Raw genomic sequence first — 19,967 nt, 5'->3', positions numbered from 1 at the left:
CTTCAGCCTCGAGTCCCCAGAGGTGGTGGTTCTACATCATTCCCAGCCAGCTTAGTCAGTGGTCATCTTGGACACCCGAGGTTGAAGAACACCAGAATACACTATGTAAGAGCCCTGCATGAAAACTTGGAGCAGGGTAGCCATTGCGGATTAGTGCCCTTCCTGAGCTCCCGATGAGAAGCGGTTATTCAATGGTCAGTACATGGGGCTACTCTCAATTTTGGGATGCAGCTGAGGCTTTCCCCTCTGGGCATGTTGCTCAAAGCTGTTCCCAACCCACTGGAGATTTGCCCTGCTCTTGCATGAAGCTCCAGACCTTTGGTTGAATGAAAGAGCTGCCCTACCTTGTTAGCAAAGAGGCACAGCTGAGGGGTAGGTCCACCTGCCCTGCATGCAGGAGGTTCCATTTTCCAAATGTCCAGTTAAAAAGGATCAAGTAGTAAGCAATAAGGAGGACCCTGCAGAACTACTGTCAGGAAGCAGAGAAAAATCCTAGCTGGACAAAGAAGTCTGCCTTAGGATGCCAACTTCTGAAATACTGACATGCACAACTGCTGGAAAGATTGCCCCAGTTGCCAGGAGGGGCTTAATCTGAGTGTGTGGTTCCTACAACCTACTACTTTTTGTAACACTGTGTGTGTGTGGGGGACACAGACAAACCCCCAGATGAAAAACAACTATCGAGTCAAGAATTGCAAAACCAGCTTTAATACTGTGTGACTGCTTTGGCAAAATGAAGTGTGATGAAAATAGCCTGGGAATGCCCCACCTCTCTGCCCCCAACCCAATCTTATTTGAACCCTGGCTAAAGGAGAGCAGCAATGATGATGCAGAGGTGGGGGATTGTTGGCTCCCCCCCCCAGTGAGAGGTACCCATCCTTTAACCTCTGCCTGGCTAGCAAATCAGGTAGTTGCAAGTGAAAGCAGTGCCATTTTACCTTTTCTATGTTGTGTTTAAAAGGCCCAGGAGCAGTCCCAATGCAGAAAGGAGAGGGGCGGGAAAGAGGTGCATGGGTTGCTGCTGCAAACCTTTCCCTCCAAAGCACTAGCCAGGGCGGTGGAAGCCAGCATGAAGTGAAACAGAGCTAGAAACAGCAGGGAGGATTCAAAAGACAGAACAATGTGCATGAGCTCTTCTCCCACCTGCTGATGAATGCTGGGCCACAAATTTCCCTGGACACAGTATGGATACAAAGTGCTTCCAGGATGTAGAAAGCACGTCAAATAATATAATATTTGGGTTTAGCATCTTTTATTTTTGCTTTTCTTTCTGGGGTAGGTTAGGGTGATAAAGTGCAGGAGGTGTTGGGAGAGCAAAAGGAAAAAGGGCCTGGGCAGACAAGGAAAAGGCACGAGGGCCCCCCAATTCTGCAATATTTTGACCCCCAGAATGGGGCCCAGCAGGGGAGTCTAAATGCCTACCCAATTATCCCTAGGCTGCTGAGGCCTAGTTAATCACAACCAGAGGCATATTCAACAGAGGATCTGCAGTGGGCAAATTGTGTGATTCTCTACCAGAGGTCATCCTGTCCACAGGGACACTGCCTGTGGGCTAGCAGTAGGGAGAAAAAGGCCACAGCTGGTGGGGCATCTGGCGACGAGAAAATCAGAGGGAGCCCAGAACGAGGGCTTGATGGAGTGATGGTATCTGACTTGGCAGGCCCACAGCCGTGACTCTCCCCTCTCCCCACCAGGCGTGCTGTGCTGTAACCAAGTTGTGAACACCTCCGCCCTCCGGTCCTGAGACCCTTAGCAGGCTGAGCACCTGTCACTCTTCTCTTGTATCCCTGAGTTCCGCCGGAGAATGTCTTTGAGGGAGCCGTCCTGCTCCGTCAGCAGCTGGTTGATTTCGTTCTGCTTGTACTCTGAGAGCTTGTGGCCCAAGAAGGAGCCCTTCTTCGATGAAGGGTTGTGGCTCTTGGTTGCGCGGCGGGCACAGGCCCTCACCAGCAGAAACACCACCTCTGTCAGGTTGAGGATGATGCAGATGCCCGATGTGGCCAGCATGAAGACAGTGAAGATGGTCTTCTCGGTAGGGCGCGAGATGAAGCAGTCGACCGTGTTGGGGCAAGGGTACACGTCGCACTTGACCAGGCGGATCATCTGGTAGCCTGGGTAGATCATGTAGAAGATGTACATGAAGGTGCCTTCAAACACGATGCGGAAGATCACGCTGCAGATGTACGTCCACCACAGGGACCCCGAGATGCGCATCTTGTGCTTCTTCACCTCCTCCAGGTGCTTGGGGTCCCCGTGCCCTGTCATGACCAAGAGCTTCTTCTCCTGGTGCTGCTGGTATGCCACGTGCATGGCTACCAGCAAGGCCGGCGTGGTCACCAGGATGAGTTGTAGGGCCCACAGGCGGATGTGGGAGATGGGGAAGTAGTAGTCATAGCAGACGTTCTTGCAGCCGGGCTGCTGTGTGTTGCAGGTGAAGGACGACTGCTCATCTCCCCAGACGCTCTCCGCTGCCACGACCAGCACCATGATGCGGAAGATGAACACCACAGAGAGCCAGATGCGGCCAATGGCGGTGGAGTGGCGGTTCACACCGATCACCAGAGCATAGAAGCCTTCCCACTTCATTCTTCCACACTCCTGCAAGGGAACAGCAGAGCCGGGTCAGAGCAGAATGTAGGCGGGTGCAGGTTCCTCCTCCACCACAACCACCACCACCGCTGTGCTGCTGGTAGGGATACAGGTGGATGCATTACACAAGTCATGCCTTAGAGGTCTATCTAGTTTAGTTTTGTCTACACAGGCTGGTAGCAGCTCTCCAGGGTTTTAGGAAGGGGACATTCCCAGCTCTACTTGGAGATGCAGGGGATTGAACCTGTGGCCTCCTGTGCACAAGGGAAATGCTCTCCCACTGAGCTACGGCACTTGCCTGAAGGGCCGAGAGTGTAGGCATCGCAGATTCTCAAAATAATATTTTTCAGAGAAAGGCCCATTTCCCTACCTCCGTTTTGTTAAGGAAGGTAGGTGTATATCGACTGCTCCAAAGCTGTGCTGTTGCTGGACTTCTGAAATCAAGAGTAATGCTCCTGGGCCCAACTTTATCATTTTATTTTAGGGCCTTTTAGTTCAGCCTTTATCTGCAAGCACTGTAGCCAGAAAAAAAGCCATATTTTAACAATGGGCGGAGCTGCAGTGCCTGGCACCCAGTTTGCACAACCCCCGTTTTCAAAAGAAAGACATGTTGAGTTTAGCACTCAGGCTTTGGTCTGATGGGAATTGCTCTGCCCTGTACAGTCTATTGCCTTGAAAAACAAGTGTGAAAAAGGTAATGGTGCTATTCAACTATTTTTATTCAGCATAGACCCATTGGAAAGAAAGAGCATGACTGAGGTCCATTACTTTAAATAGGTCTACTCTGAGCAAAACGTAGGTGAATGCCACCTCCAGGATCATCCAAGGAAATGCCAAGTTGCAATCCAGACACATCACAACATTTCCAACACATCCAGTTCTAGAAGGGAACAGGCAATGCCAATTCTGGCTGAGACTTCTTGTACAGTCACACAGAGGCTCAGGAAACAAGTCTTCAGACAGAGGGGCTTCTTTGGGCAACAGGCAGTCACAGAGGAGACCACTTTCAACTGCTCCCTTTCTGCTGCTGCAAGACAGTCTTTACCAACTTGGATCTCTCCAGATGTCTTGGGCCATGCTGGGCAGGGCTGATGGGAATTAGGCCAAAACAGCTAGAGATCACCAGGGGCGAGAGATTTTTCCCCTTCCCACTTTTGTTGGGGGCTACATTCCTGGGAAGGCAGCAAAATCTTCCAGAGGCTGCATGGTGGCCATGAATGGGGCCAAAGGCAAAGTTCGTAGGGGAACAGTTAGGGCCAGAGGTGCCAGCTTGCAGGGGCAATGGGGGGCAGTGTCACATGTACGGTAAGCATCATGCCTTCCTCCCTAAGCTGGGCAGAAGCTTCCCAGGCTTTGGGAAGGAGGCGCCAGTGGAACATTGAGGGGACTAGCCTAGTCCACTGCCAGCATGGCACTGGGCAAAGCCCAAGCTAAAAGCAGGTGGGGCCTTTTAATTTCTGCTAGTCCATTTTCCTCCACTCACACCGTTTGAAATCTGAGGGCTGCCCCAATTCTAGATAGTAAATGGAAACGTTCGCTCTGAAACTCACAGGTGCGTCTTCATAGTCTCCTGCTTTTTAGCCATGCTGCTTTTCTCAAGGGAGTGGCACAGCCTAATGATGTCTGTCTATTCTCCCTCCCTCCCTCCCTGCTTCCCTGACCACCTCCCACTGTTCCTATGAGAGGCGCATGACATGCAGCAGAGCAGAGCGTTTGATGGGGAGGTCCTGAATTCCATTGGGGGCAAAGCTTTGCTTGCTTGCTTGCTTGCTAGCTTGCTAGCTGGCTCTCTCGCTTACTTGCAAAGATGAGGTGCAAAAAAAAACAATGAAGGTTTTCCAGGCACAGCGTGGGACCAGAGATGCATGGCATCTCCTTTCCTGACATCCACAGCACTTTTTGCTCTGTCAGAGTGCAAGCCATCCCAAAATGGGCCTTTCCACGTGATGGTTTGTAGAGCGACAGAAGGGGTGGTCAAACATTACATTCAATGAGGGTTTAATTAATGTAAATGTGAACGCTCTTAGGGAGTCAGATCATTTGTCCCTCTAGCTCAGTATCACCTGCACTGCCTGGCAGCAGTTCTCTGGGATTTTGGACCATGGTCCACCTAGAGATAGCAAAGGTTGAACTTGGGACTTTTTGCTTGCAAAGGGGATGCGCTCCCATTGAGCCACAGATTTCCTAGGAGCTGTAGCTTAGAGGAAGAGCACCTCATGTGCATCCTGTAGGTTCCAACTTCAGCTTTTGGTACCACCAGGCAGGGCTTGGAAAGACTGCCCTGTCTGAAATGCTGGGCATCTGCTGAGGGTCAGTTTCAACAATACTGACTTGGTTGTACCAACGGTCTGACTCCACAGAGGGTAGCTTCCTTTTCTGCCTCTGCGCACGAACAGCTGAGCTGTAAAGCCATTCAGTTACAGTACTCACATGGAGCATTAAAGTCTCTGAACACCAGTGGAGCTGCACAAAACAACACAGGTAAGCTCATCCACACACACATTTGTACACGTGGCAAAGGCAGCTTGTACCTGTGTTTGGTGCAACTTCTAAACAAGCCTAAGGTAAAGGTAAAGGGACCCCTGACGTGCTTTCGAACTGCTAGGTTGGCAGGAGCTGGGACCGAGCAACAGGAGCTCACCCCATCACAGGGATTCGAACCGCCGACCTTCTGATCAGCAAGCCCTAGGCTCAGTGGTTTAACCCACAGCGCCACCTGGGTCCCAAAACAAGCCTACAGGCAACACTGCAGCAAGCAAAAAAAGGGGGGTTCTCTTTCTGTCAGAGACAGGATGAGTTCAAGGAGGTGAAGAGGTGGAAGTATCACTCAAGAGGCACAGTGATCACCCAGCCTGCACCAGAGGCAAGCTCTGTGTGAGCTAACAAGGTCCCAGTTCAGAAGTCACCACAGCCCCAAACTCGCTAGGCGTTCAGCAGTGATCCAGAGACTGCTGTAGTGAGCAACCTTACAAGGTTAAGGATTGTTAAGGAATAATATAGCTTTAAACAAAGCATTTTGATTTTTTAAAAATTCCTAGGAAAGAGCTTTCCCAGCTTCTGGGTGTCTCTTAACACCCATTTAGGCTCCAGGGGTGAGCAAACTTTTTCAGCAGGGGGCCGGTCCACTGTCCCTCAGACCTTGTGTGGGGCCAGACTATATTTTGAAGGAAAAAAAGGAACGAATTCCTATGCCCCACAAATAACCCAGAGATGCATTTTAAATAAAAGGACACATTCTACTCATATAAAAACATGTTGATTCCCGGACTGTCCGCGGGCCGGATTTAGAAGGCCTTAGTTTGGGGACCCTGCTTAAGTCTTATCTAGAAGCAGCTGCCATTACGCACTTCTTCTGATGCTACAGCCATTGGCACTTCAAAATGGGAAGGAGAGCTGCAGAAGAGTGGGTTGGGGTACCGGCTTTTTAGATTGAATCCGTGCCCTCTGCTTGCTTCTGGAAAAATAGAGAGGTCCTTCCCATCCCACCACTAAGGACCACTGCCCTAGCCTAGACTGCTACCCACCAAGTCATTCCTGCTTCTACAAAGATCTGGGTCAGGGGAGGTTTCGCAGCTGGGACTTTACCTTGCCGCAGGTTCTTCCCAAGGCAGCCGCAGGCTCCCTCTGCAGGGTCAGGCCTCCCAGCAGACTGTGCCCAGCTCGGGGAAGTCATACGCTGCTTTATAAACTGCTTTGCATACAATGAGGCCTTTATCGGTCCCCAAACAACACACTTTAGAATTCAGACCAAGCGCCCGGACTTCCGCCCACCCTTGCCAAACAAAGTGTCTGTGTACGGCATTCCAGGCCGTCCTAACCAAGCACCAGCACCTGGTCCCAGGCTCTGCCAGGGGCCAGAGACCCCACACAGTGACCTCTCCCTTCTGGACATCAAAGGATTGAAGTTGTGGGTGCTAAACTTTGTGGAAGAAGGAGCCAGGAGTTTGACTGGAGGTGGCCGCTCTGCTCTCAGGCCAATGCGCACAGGCATGCCTTGGAAAGATCTGCAATGGTCCTGGAGGTGGGAGGGGGGCTGGGAGAAGGAAGAGTTAAGGCTGCTAGTTGCTGTCTCCGGGGGTCAGAAGGGAGGATGCTCAACACGCCAGCTGCCTCAGCCATGACGCCTTTTGGCGTCAACTGTACCATGTCCCACGAAAAGGGATGGTGATTTGCGTCTCCTTCCGGGGTGCAAAGTCAGTACTGGAATCCGGTGCCAAGGCTGGCAGAGCACAATGACGCCTTCAGTCCTTTGAATTAGGAAACCGAACCCTGTTCCAGTTCATCCTTCCCTACACACTCACACACTCACACACCACACCCACACACTCACACTGCCCTTCATGAGCTCAACAAAGAGAGCTGCCTGCCTAGAGCACAGGAGGTAACTACTGGGCAGAAGAGCTTTGCTGTGGAATAAGCTCACAGAGCATAAATTCTGTCCAAGAGATACTCCTGCCACATGCATAAAAGGGTGAATGCAGGGAAAAATCACAGGGACAGAAACTGGGGTAACTGCTGGCATGTGCTGGGCTGTAGGGTGGGGGTAGGCATGGAGGCAGTGCTAGATTAAACCCTGTGGAGGACCCTAGGCAGTCAAAATCCTAGGGGGATGGGCCTTGCAAATTATCTTCTAATACATTTTTGCTCTTTCAATATCAAATCAATATTGTTTTGCTCTGTTGTGGGGCATGGGGCCCATAGACCAGCACCTACTCTGCCTATTGGTAATCCGGCACTGCATGAAGGACTTATCAAGCAACTCAAGGCAGCAAATGGATTCTGAGTGTGGAGTATTTGTGGGCTAAGACCTTTCAAATGCAGACCCATAGGAAGGATGGTGGCTGAGGACAGCTCCCAAAGTTCATGCGATGCTACAAGGGGACTAGAGGGACAGAGCACTGTCCCAACTGGATGGCAACTTGATCCCAGATTCCAATCCAGTACTTGCAGTGAAGGCGGGTGGGTGGAAGTGCAATGAAGCAATAACATGGTTGTTTTTCTGTGGGAAGGTAACCATTAAACCAGTTCAAACACAGCTGGACAAGGGGCAATGGGTCTGTGGAGCAAAGGTCCTATTCAGGACACCAGAAAGCTTTGGAGAAGAAGTGGCTTTTGCTTGAGAACGAAAAGTGAGTAATGTTGGGGGTGGTAGTGAACGTTAAAAAGTAAAATAAAATGCATATGCTTTCCCACCAATTGAAACAGTCTCCTTTAAGCACAGTGCAGTTCATGGAATCATAGAATCTAGGAGTTGGAAGGGTCCCAACGGTCATCCAGTCCAACCCCCTGCAATGCAATAATCTCAGGTAAAAGCATCCATGACAGGAGGCCACCCAACCTCTGTCTGAAAACCTCCAGGGAAGGGGAGCCCACCACCTCTCATGGGAGACCGCTCCACCAACGAACAGCTCTTTAATGAAATAAGAGACCGGGCAAATTTCCTGTGAGAGTTCTGGAATTTGGAAGTTGCAACCAAGAAGACTATGCCCTGCATGTTCAGTGGTTCAACATCTGCTTCACATGCAGAAGAATCCAGGTTCAATCAGGGGGAGACCACCTTTCTGAAATCCTGGAGAGCCACTGTCAGTCAGTGTAGGCAGAAGACAGCTTCTTAGGTTTCTATAATAGTGCCAATAAATTGTTTGCTATGTTGGCATAGAAAGGAATAATAAAATCATAGAGTTGGAAGAGACCACAAGGGCCATCCAGTCCAACCCCCTGCCAAGCAGGAAACACCATCAAAGCATTCTTGACATATGCCTGTCAAGCCTCTGCTTAAAGACCTCCAAAGAAGAGACTCCACCACACTCCTTGGCAGCAAATTCCACTGCCGAACAGCTCTTACTGTCAGGAAGTTCTTCCTAATGTTTAGGTGGAATCTTCTTTCTTGTCGTTTGAATCCATTGCTCTGTGCCCAATTCTCTGGAGCAGCAGAAAACAACCTTTCTCCCTCCTCTATATGACATCCTTTTATATATTTGAACATGGCTATCATATCACCCCTAAACCTTCTCTTCTCCAGGCTAAACATACCCAGCTCCCTAAGCCGTTCCTCATAAGGCATCGTTTCCAGGCCTTTGACCATTTTGGTTGCCCTCTTCTGGACACGTTCCAGCTTGTCAGTATCCTTCTTGAACTGCGGTGCCCAGAACTGGACACAGTATTCCAGGTGAGGTCTGACCAGAGCAGAATACAGTGGTACTATTACTTCCCTTGATCTAGATGCTATACTCCTATTGATGCAGCCCAGAATTACATCAAGACTCCTAGATCCTTTTCACATGTACTGCTCTCAAGCCAGGTGTCACCTACCCTGTATTTGTGCCTTTCATTTTTTTTGCCCAAGTGTAGTACTTTACATTTCTCCCTGTTAAAATTCATCTTGCTTGATTTGGCTCAGTTGTCTAATCTGTTAAGGTCATTTTGAAGTGTGATCCTGTCCTCTGGGGTATTAGCCATCCCTCCCAATTTAGTGTCATCTGCAAACTTGCTCAGGATGCCCCCAAGCCTATCATCCAAGTCATTGATGAAGATGTTGAATAAGACTGGGCCCAAGACAGAACCCTGTGGCACCCCACTAGTCACTTCTCTCCAGGATGAGGAGGAGCCATTGATGAGCACTCTTTGGGTTCGGTCAGCCAGCCAGTTACAAATCCACTGAATGGTAGCATTGTCTAGCCCACATTTTACTAGCTTATTTACAAGAATATCATGGGGCACCTTGTCAAAGACCTTGCGGAAATCAAGATAGGCTACATCCACAGCGTTCCCTTCATCTACCAGGCTTGTGACTCTGTCAAAAAATGAGATCAGATTAGTCTGACATGACCTATTTTTCAGAATCCCATGCTGACTTTTAGTGATCACAACATTCCTTTCTAGGTGCTCACAGACCGTTTGCTTAATGGTCTGTTCTAGAATCTTTCCTGGTATTGAGGTCAGGCTGACTGGGCGGTAATTGTTTGGATCCTCTCTTTTCCCCTTTTTGAAAATAGGGACAACATTTGCCCTCCTCCAGTCTGCTGGGACTTCGCCTGTTCTCCAGGAATTCTCAAAGATTACTGCCAGTGGTTCTGAAATCACCTCTGCCAGTTCTTTTAATACTCTTGGATGTAGTTCATCTGGCCCTGGAGACTTGAATACATCTAAACTAGCCAAGTAATCTTGTACTACCTCCTTACTTATTCTGGGCTGTGTTTCCCCTGCTGAATCATCTGCTCCACATTCTTCAGGTTGGGCATTGTTTTCTTTTTTGGAGAAGACGGAGGCAAAGAAGGCATTGAGGAGTTCTGCCCTTCCACTGCCCCCTGTTCGCATTTCACCATCTTCTCCTCTAAGTGACCCCACTGTTTCCTTGTTCTTCCTTTTGCTACGGACATACCCATAAAAGCCCTTTTTGTTGCTTTTACCCTCTCTAGCAAGCCTGAGTTCATTCTGTGCTTTAGCTTTTCTGACTTTGTCTCTACACAAGCTGGCTATTTGTTTGAATTCCTCTCTGGTGGTTTTCCCCTTTTTCCATTTTCTGTACATATCCCTTTTAAATCTTAACTCAGTTAAAAGTTCTTTAGATAGCCACCCTGGAAGAGCCCCAGCTCAGTGGTAGAGCATCTGTTTGGAATGCAGAAGGTCCCATGTTCAAACCCCAGTATCTCCAGGTAGCATTGGGAATGTCCCCTACCTGAAATCCTAGAAAGCTGTTGCCAGTGAGTGTAGTCAGTTCTCAGCTAGATGGACCAATGGTCTGACTCAGCATAAGGCAGCTTATTATGTTCCCAAATGGCCACATCAGCAACAGGGGTGGCAAAACCAGGGCAGATGTCTTTGGGTGCAGCATGCAAACCAAGATAGCAGCCATCTGTCTCACTGTGAGCCAGAACGATCGCCATCCCTTGGCAGAGTTTACCTAGTGGGAGAGGACCAGGGTGGGCTGCAGGGAGCTTGATGCCACGGGTCAGCATTGATGGCAATGAGCCTTAGCTGGGCTCTTTTGGGGGGCAGGGGCTGGCAGAGGTGGCAGAAGAGGGACAAGGACAGCCAGGACTGGACAGGGGTTTGCAAGAGAGAAGAGAGCACAAATCCAGCAGTGAGCCTGAGCCTAGCAAAAGGTGCTTTTGGAGGGGGTGGGCTCTGCATCAAAGGGGCATTAACCCAGTGCTGCAGGATAGGAAATGGCACCATCCTCATCTATTGTGAGTTTATTTGTATGCAGCTTTCCTTTGGTAAACACATGCTCAAAGTGGAGCATAGCACTACAGAACAAAATAGAGCAACATTTCAAGGTAATGCATGGACAGTTAGGAAAAAAAGAACGCAGTTTAAACAGTTGTACTATTATTAATAATGCAAGAAAGCAAACAGCTCCTGTTAATAAACATTGGAGCAATGCCTAGCAATATAACAAGAAACTTCCAAGCAGCAGCAACAACAGTACATTTTATCCAAAACTAAATGCTGCCCAAGCAACATCCCATTGGAGCTTGCTCCAACTTAAAGCAGCCTTGGGATGCCTTGGGAGGGCCCCAGAGGATGCACCTGTTTTTGTCACAGTTTCCAGGTAGGGCATTCACATTCCCTAAGCAGCACAGCCATTGCTGTTGCCAGCTGACAACATGACAGAGTTTACTGGCCACTTCAACATCATGGTAATATTTCAGCAGTTGCAGTCAGGAGGTTACATGTGCATTTGTTGGAGCAGGAAAGACAGCTTCCCAAGTTCACACATGCATTTCATGCACCCGTAAATTACACTTCTGGACGAAACATATTTTCACAAGGACAAGAGAGCAGAATCTTGAAGTTCACATTCACACTTAACTCTTTCTTATCATTTTCTCTCTACAGACCACTAGGGAGAGAAGCCAGGAGCTAGGCAAAGCATAGCGGTGTTGTTCTTCTTTTCCTTTTTTAAAACCATTTTTATTAAAACTTGAGAAAAGAACAAAAAAGCAATATACAAAAGTTAACATAAAACAAGCAGCATTTTTTAAACATATAAACTAAAAGAAAAAGATATAGAAAAAGAAAGGAAAGGAAAGGAAAAGAAAAGACACCCAATTCTCCGTCTATTAACTTTCTAGGTAAAGGTTAAGGGACCCCTGACCATTAGGTCCAGTCGTGACCGACTCTGGGGTTGCGCGCTCATCTCGCATTATTGGCCGAGGGAGCCAGCGTATAGCTTCCAGGTCATGTGGCCAGCATGACAAAGCCGCTTCTGGCAAACCAGAGCAGCACACGGAAACACCGTTTACCTTCCCGCTGGAGCGGTACCTATTTATCTACTTGCACTTTGACGTGCTTTCGAACTGCTAGGTTGGCAGGAGCTGGGACCAAGCAACGGGAGCTCACCCCATCGCAGGGATTCGAACCGCCGACCTTCTGATTGGCAAGCTCTAGGCTCAGTGGTTTAACCCACAGCGAATCCCTAGCTCCATAATAGCCTCTAACTCTTCTGCTTTCCATAAACAAATCTTTTTAGTCTTTAAACCCAGATATCACAAGCTCACTTTCCTTTTTGCACACAAAGCCCCTAAGGGGTTTCCAATTATTCATAAATGTCAACAAATTTTCCCTGAATTTTTCTCTAATTAAGCACATCAACTTTGCCATCTCAGCCAAATCCACTAATTTCAATAACCATTGCTCCATAGAAGGTAATATATATGTCCTTGCATCTTCATACAAATAACAATCTTGCTGCTGCAAAGCATAGTCTTGTTCAACTTCCACAGCTGTTCCCATCACTGCTTGTCCTCCAAAGTGCATAAGCCCCGATAAGGGCTAGAAACTTTCATTTGGCTTTTAAACACAGACACACACTAAAGGAGGTTTTCTGAGCTTGATGTAATGTTAACACCCAATTCTGATTTCTGCAGTGCTGCAGAAGGAACACTATGCTGGAACAGGGCAGGATTTCCTGCTTATCCAACAGCCAGCTCTGTTGCTTAATTTCTGGCACTAACTTCAAATGTGAGAAGTTCTGTTGAATGTTGAAAATTTCAGATACGAAATGGCATGAATCAGAAAACGTAGTGGAAAAACAAACGAAAGGTTAGGGTGTGGAGAAAGAGAATTTGGGTTGCAGGTGTCTGGTTTTGACTATGCAACTTTGGGACTTTGACATTTATAGTCTTCCATTTGCTCTGCATCAAGCGAGCAAATGGGCACATGACACCAGCTGCAATCCATATCTATTCCAGCCATTGCTTATGAAATAACTGTATTTTTGATGTGTTCCACCCCCCAACCCCCCCCCAGCTTATATCCAAACTGAGAAAAAGAATGACCTACTGTAGTTGCATTTCAATGCGTACATAGCCTTCCTCCTGAAGTTTAAATTCTGGATGTTGAAGTCTGCAGGCGCAAACTCCTAGGAACTCCACAAACTGACAAAACCTGAGCAATGCCTAGCCCCATGGGATCTCTGCCAGCCTCGCCTCTTGCCAGCACACTTACCTGTAGCCAATCAGGGGACAGTCACCAGCATAACCTTTCTGCAAAAAGCTTCAGTCCAGCTGCCCCAGCTGAGCTGTTTATACCTTGGGGCAGCCCCTCCCACTTTCCTCCCTCTTTCCATCTAGGGAAAACCAAAGGAAGGAGGGGAGACTCTTTTGCCCACCCTGACGTTGCCTCTTCTTTGCCGCCTCCTGCCCATATAAAGCACAAGAGGAAAGTAGCATAAGGATGTGAGGTTGGCACTGCCGGTTCAGCCCAGAGATTTCTGCAGGAGCAATGCCCACTCATCTGGGTCAGCTGCCTTGGGCAGATGCTCCCCAAACTGACTCTGGCAGGTTTCATGGGCCAAGCACTCCCTTTTCCCCATGCAGGACCCAGAAGATGTCAGCTGTGAACAGAGCACTATGTACCCACACGTCTCTGAGTTGGCAGCGCCTGCTTCAAAACAGGAAGATGGACTCCTGGGTTAATTCCTCCAACCCACCCCGTGTCCATACACCCTAGAAGCAGTTTTTGCAATTAGCTGTGAATGCCACAAACCAAATGCTGTGCCCCCCACCCAGCCTTTCAAACTCTTGCAAAAGCCAATCCTCTATGTAAACATTAACTCACGTGCACTAAGACGCCCCACTCCAAGGTTCCGCTAACAGCTGTTGAAACAGCCCAAAGGTCACAAGACCCGGAGAAGGCAAAGCAAGCAATACCTTTGCACTAGGGACTAGGCTCACTGTCTGGGCACAGCTGGATCAAGTGTGCTTCAACACAGACACTAGAGATGATGGCAGAATTATTGTCCATTGCGAAAGCTGGCCAGTAACCTTCCACAGGGCTTGAAATTCACCCCAGAACCTGCTCTGGATGTCAGGGATCAATTCCAGAGACATAACATTTTAATGCTGTCTCCTGAGTATGTGCAGAGTGCCTCTTTCCTTTGCCTCCATAGTGGGTGGAGAGGCTGAACTCCTGTCTCAGAGGAACTGGTTTCCAATCAGGCTTAAGTGCCAACAGGTCTCATTCTAAGAATCCAGCTGGCTATGCTTGTGCATGGTGTATTTTGCATTGTCAAAGGCAGCCTGTGCCTTCATAAGCAATGTGGAAGCAGCCTCAGCCTCACAATCTGGCCCACAACCCATTTCATCCACAAGGTGGTTGGCTGGTTGAGGACAACAGAGAGAGGAACATCAATCCTAATTGCACAAATTTAAGTCCCTAGCAAGTTTGTGGTGTGACTGTGGCAGTGATTCTGAGCATCTATAGCAAAGGCAGGCATAGGAAAAGCAGCTAGGACATACAAAGAGCCGGGCTGCTGGATCAGGCCAGTGGCCCATTTAGTCCAGCCGCCCTGTTCTCACAGCAGCCAATCAGATTCTGGACCTGAGCTTCATAGCTCCTCAATACAATTGCAATTCCAAGCACCTTGTTTTCAGAGGCATCTGCCTCTGACAGTGGAGGTAGACCCTAGACATTGTGGCTAGCAGCTATTGATAACCTTGCCCTAGATGCATTTCTCCAGTACTCTTTTAAAGCCATCCATGTAGGTGGCCATAACTACTCCTTGTGGGCAGCTGTTAATAATAATAATAATAATAATAATAATAATAATAATAATAATAATAATTTATTATTTGTACCCCGCCCATCCGGGTGGGTTTCCCCAGCCACTCTGAGCGGCTTCCAACAAAGATTAAAATACATTAAAATGTCACACATTAAAAACTGAGTGTGAAGATCCCTCCCTCCCCTACATAGGTGTGGGGGGGGGACTTGCCAGAAAAAGGTTCCCGGTTTCTTCTGCACTGTCCTCTAGCTTTGATGGGCACAGAACTGGTGCTGCCTCACAGGGTAGATCCTGTGTCTAACGATGCCTTTCTTGGGCAGTGCCCTCTCTGCAACGCTTTGGTGTCATAGAAGGCAATGATTTTATTTGTCCCTCCCTGCCTCAGTTAAAGAAGGGCAGGGCAGGCGGGGTGCCAAAGTACTTATCGCCTTTAGTAACAAGTACAGCTCGCCCTGTACTCACCCAAGAACTGGGAGAAAGTTAAAACAGCCACCCAAATGGGCTGGATGGCCCCTCGTGCAATGGACAGGTGCCAGGCGGCTGCTGGGCAGGATAGCACCTACTGGGGGCTGCCAAGGGTGCTGGTAGACAAAGCCAAGCAAGACTTGAAGTCTCCTAATGAGGGCTAAAAGGGCCCATGGCACAGGAATATAGGAAGCTACCTTTGCAGAGTCAAGCATATTGGGTTCTTCAGTATTGCCTGCACTGACTGGCAGCAGCTATCCAGGGTTTCAGGCAGAAGACATTCTCAGCCCTCCCTGGAGATTCCAGTGCGAGAAGTTGAACCTGGGACCTTCTGTATACAAAGAAGATATTTTAGCACTGAGTTATCGCCCTTTCCTTGAAACATATGTGTTGCTTATGTTCCAGTTTCAATGCACTGGCAGATGATAGTGGCGAGTTGCATATATATATATTGTTAAATTTCACATCTGGATTCTTTCACAAAACTCTTGCCCAGGTTTATGCCATCTGGGCAAAGTAACCTTTTTTAAAAAATCCATGAGCCAGTTTGCCCTAAAATGTCACATTTTGTCACCTCTTTCATTTGCTTAAAAACGATAACACCTCCCTGAAAAAGTGGTTCAGGCTATCTGCAGTGAAGAATTCACCCTACTTCTTTGCCATCTCCTTAGCCATAGCTTAGAAGCCAAAGCAACATATGCATTGCAGAAGTTCCTTGGTTCAATCCCCAACATCTTCAGGTAGGGCCAGAATATACTCCTTGCCTGAAAGCCCCTTAAAGTCACTGCTGGTGACACTGGACTCAATTGACAAAGGATCTGAGTGTCCGTAAAGGCAGCCCCCTGTGGGTGCTAATTATGTCACACCTTTGTCACCTCACAGTCTGGACTAGTTAACAATCTGTTCAGGAATTCTTTTCTCCATATACTTCATTATCAACCTAAGATTTGTTTTGACAAGATTTGTTTTCCTAGTCTGAGCAAGCCCTCTACTTCCCAAATAAAGCTTTCTTGTCCTTTATAGCTTCCATGACTCTACTCATTAACCAGACTTTACATCCTCTTGTGCCTTCCTGAACTAAGGTGTTTATTCTACCTGAACTTTTATTGTAGTGGTTTAAAATAATGACCAAACCTCTGCAGCACAATGGCAGAATGTGCTACGTTTCCAGGCACAATTCAAAGTGTTGGTGCTGACCTTTAAAGCCCTAAATGGCCTTGGTCCAGTAGACCTGAAGGAGTGTCTCCACCCCCATCGTTCTGCCTGGACACTGAGGTCCAGCGCCGAGGGCCTTCTGGTGGTTCCCTCACTGCGAGAAGCCAATTTTCAGGGAACAAGGCAGAGGGCCTTCTCGGTAGTGGCACCCGCCCTGTGGAACGCCCTCCCACCAGATGTCAAAGAGAAAAACAACTACAGTGGTACCTCTACTTACAAATTTAATGCGTTCCGAACGCACATTTGTAAGTCGAAAAAAATTGTAAGTCGAATCCCATAGGAATGCATTGGGAGAAAAAATTCGTAAGTAGAAGCAACCCTATCTAAAAATTCGTAAGTAGAAAAAATCCTATCTAAACCACATCCAAGATGGCGGACGGAGCTCCATTCGTAAGTAGAAACATTCGTACCGTGTTTCTCATATTTTAAGTCATCCCTAAAAAATAAGCCATGGCAGGATTTTCCTGAGTTGAAGAAATATAAGACATACCCCCAAAATAAGCCGTAGTGGTGGGAGCAGGTCTGGATGGCGCCATGGAAGAGGAAGATGCCTGTCAGCGCCCGGAACCGGCTGCTGCTGCCCCTCCAAAATGCCCAGCAGCATGCACCGCTCCAAGCCCCGACCCGGCGGCGGGACTGGGAAGAGCCGCAGCGCGCGCTTCTCCGAGCCCCGACCCGGCGGCGGGACCCAGCAAGAGCCGCAGCGCGTGCCGCGTGGACGGCGGGACCCAGCAGCGTGCCCTGCTGAAGTGCCGACATTTAACCGAAACGCTTCTTTGATGTGTCTAGATCCAGCCTATGTTGGGTCCATTATTGAGTATCTCTGTGTGCAGTTCTTACATGCAATTTAGATGCCTTTTTTGGAGAGGCAGTTCTTTTGACTTTGAAATCTGGACCACTCCAGGCAGGGGCGGAGGAAGGGGTGTGTGGTGGGTGTGGGCCGCCCAGGTATTACCACTGGGGGGGTGGCAAAATGCCGGGTGGCACTCACTGCAGGGCCTGCAGCACACCTGAGCCACGCGTCTCTTCTGGGAGAGACGTGGTGGCTTGGTGTGCTCAGGCTCCGCGCCGCCCACTGCCTCTCCCCCAGCTGTAGGGCAGCTGAATGGGAGGAGGCAGGCAAACTCCGGAGGCCCCGCTGTGCACCCTGCCCCTATGGGCGGCTCGCCCCCACCCCTGGACATGCTGCCCCAGGCGCCCGATAGGCTTCCTCCACCACTGACTCCAGGGTTGACACAGACAATAGATAAATCAAAAGTATATATATTATGTCAAGAGGGAATTAGCACATTTACAGACCTTCATAAAACAACCAGCTCAGTTTTAAAGGGTTTTAAACCAATGTGAGACTGGTTCTTAAAAGCATGTTTGAGAATAAAAACTAGAATGTTGTTGGGGAAAGAGGGGGTGTTGGTTGAAGGAGGAGGACCAGGGGTGAAGGTGTTGCTTGGGTGGTCGTTGTGGGGATGGGAGTTTGGGTAGAGATTTAGTGGTTGAGGAAGTTTGTAGGTAAAAATCTCAGAAGAAAGCTGGCAGGAGATTTTGCAGCAATGGCCTGTTTTGTTTTTGGGGAGGGGGTATGGATAGTAAGGAAAGAGGGATCTGAGATTTTGGGGCAAGACAACGAAGGATGAAGAAATGAGCAAAGCAAAAGGAAGAAAGAGAGCAAGTCTCCCCAAGAAAGAGGAACCTGACTGGGCTGAAATCAGAGGATAGGGGGAGGAGGGTCTTGCTAGCTAGTGAACTTGCCAGGTAAGAGACAGAAAGAAGTACATTTTAATAGCTGCCCTTATTCTGCTTATTCTGTCAGACAGGGCTCTCTGCGTTGGAAGCAACAAAAGAGAAAGAGAGAGAAAGGAGGAGAAAGAAAGCTCCTGGGCAGACAGTTGAGGTTTCTTGAGTGTCAAAAAGTTCTCAGTTGGCAAGATGAAAAACATAATCCTTTATACCTGCTTAAAAATTAAACCAGAAACAAAACAGCAACAACTCTTATATTCCTGGCTGTGATCAGAGGGTTAAGAAGTTGTATGTGGTGCCAATCAGGAAGAGTTTGTCTAAAATGTTTGCAAAATGACTTTTAAAAATGCTTCTTATCCTGCAGGGGAAGAGAGATTATTATATCTTCTGGGCTGGGCTAGCAACAGCCAGAAACTATGTGATTAGTAATTGGCAGGGAGGAAGGAGCGATATTCCGGTGATCATGTGCTGGCTTAACACTCTAGAAGGAGTCTGATGCTTTACAATTTACAAATGATAAGGGAAGGGTGGCAGAGGTTTACAGTGAAAGGAGATAGCCGTCAATGGGCTCCCAGGAGGTGTTGCAACTTAACATGCTTATAACTTTTAGTCTGTGTGAGTCTTGTAATGACTCATGAGCAAAAGCTGGGGTTTTACATTCTGTTGGGTAGGGACCAAAGGTGAACAAGATACCCCAGAAGGAACTCAGTGTGTCCCCCACCAGAGGTAATACCCTTCCCTTTACACCCCATAAACCCCAGCTTTCGGAGTAAACCCTGAGGAACAATCCATACTCACTGCCTTGTGAGATCTTCAGGAAAAATAAAGGCTAAGGAGTAAACCCTTATACGGCTTCTTCCAGCAACTCCTGTAGCCAAGCTGGTTCCAAATGTCTTGCTCTGCTTCTCTTTGGACCACATCAGTGACCTCCTTACGCCCAAGCTTGTGCTCCTGAGCGGTCATTTTGGTGCTGCTAACGAAGCAAAATCAACACAAGGGGCAACGGTTATGAGCTATAAGCTCAACCTGATTGGAGTAAGCTGCAAGCAATATAGGTTGCCTTCATTGGTAGGAGAGGTCATCGTGTCTCATAGAATAAGAGAATCTTAAGAGTTGGGAGGGACCCCAAGAGTCATCTAGTCCAACCCCTTGCAATGCAGGAATCTCAGCTAAAGCATCCATGACAGATGACCACCCAACTTCCACTTAAAACCTCCAAAGAAGAGAGTCCACCACCTCTTGTGGCAGTCTGTTCCACCGCTAAACAGCTCTTTCTGTCAGAAAGTTCTTCCTGGTGTTTAGTCAGAATCTCCATTCTTGTAACTTGAAGCCATTGGTTCGAGTCCTACCCTCCAGAGCAGGTGAAAACATGCTTGCTTCATCTTCCATGTGACAGCCCTTAAGATATTTGAATATGGCTATCATATCTCCTCTCAGTCTAAACATACCCAGCTCCTTCAAGTGTTTCTCATAAAGCTTGGTTTCCAGATCCTTGATCCTCTTGATCACCCTCCTCTGCAAAACTTCCAGGTTGTCAACATCTTTCCTAAATTGTGGCCTGACCAAGAAAGAACAGAGTGGGACTATTACTTCCCTTGATCTGGACACTAGACTTTTGTTGATGCAGCCTAGGACAGCATTAGCTTTTTTTGCTGCTATATCACACTGCTGACTCATCACATTGTTGTCTCACTAGTCAACTACTGCCCATCTTAAGCCAGGCAGCTTCTGGTCAATAAACTGCTGACCTGCCACTGTCTGCCTGCTGCAATGGGTACTTGGAGATCAGAGTATCACTCAGGAAGTGGACTGAACTTCTGCACTGGGCAAAAAAGAAAAGAAACAAACCTTGCAACTAACAAGCTGAAATGTCAGGACCATGTTTCCTGGCTTGTCCACTGACTTGCTGCAGGTCAATGACTCATAGAAGATGACCACCATTGATTGTGAG

At 48.2% G+C, this 19,967-nt stretch overlaps 1 protein-coding gene across 5 annotated transcripts; it reads right to left on the bottom strand.

The window, feature by feature from the left end:
- Positions 1 to 692: 692 nt before the first annotated feature.
- On the bottom strand, positions 693 to 14,833 carry GJB1 (gap junction protein beta 1). Of its 5 annotated transcripts, XM_088665136.1 has the most exons (3): positions 13,042 to 13,078; positions 9,310 to 9,382; positions 693 to 2,598 (listed from the first exon to the last, which is right to left on the bottom strand). In XM_088665136.1, exon 3 carries the CDS (start codon positions 2,584 to 2,586, stop codon positions 1,750 to 1,752), a length of 837 nt encoding a protein of 278 aa, XP_088521262.1. In that variant the 5' UTR covers positions 2,587 to 2,598; positions 9,310 to 9,382; positions 13,042 to 13,078; the 3' UTR covers positions 693 to 1,749. The 5 variants fall into 5 exon arrangements, with proteins under 5 accessions (XP_088521262.1, XP_088521263.1, XP_088521261.1 ...); XM_088665137.1 differs by lacking the exons at positions 9,310 to 9,382; positions 13,042 to 13,078 and adding an exon at positions 14,810 to 14,833; XM_088665135.1 differs by lacking the exon at positions 9,310 to 9,382 and having other exon boundaries at positions 12,877 to 13,078.
- Positions 14,834 to 19,967: the final 5,134 nt, after the last annotated feature.

This window comes from Zootoca vivipara, chromosome Z2, assembly GCF_965207765.1.
Source record: "Zootoca vivipara chromosome Z2, rZooViv2.hap1.1, whole genome shotgun sequence".
Taxonomy (NCBI): Eukaryota; Metazoa; Chordata; class Lepidosauria; order Squamata; family Lacertidae; genus Zootoca; species Zootoca vivipara.
The sequence above is the reverse complement of the archived record's forward strand: the minus strand, read 5'-3'. Positions and strand labels throughout refer to the sequence as shown.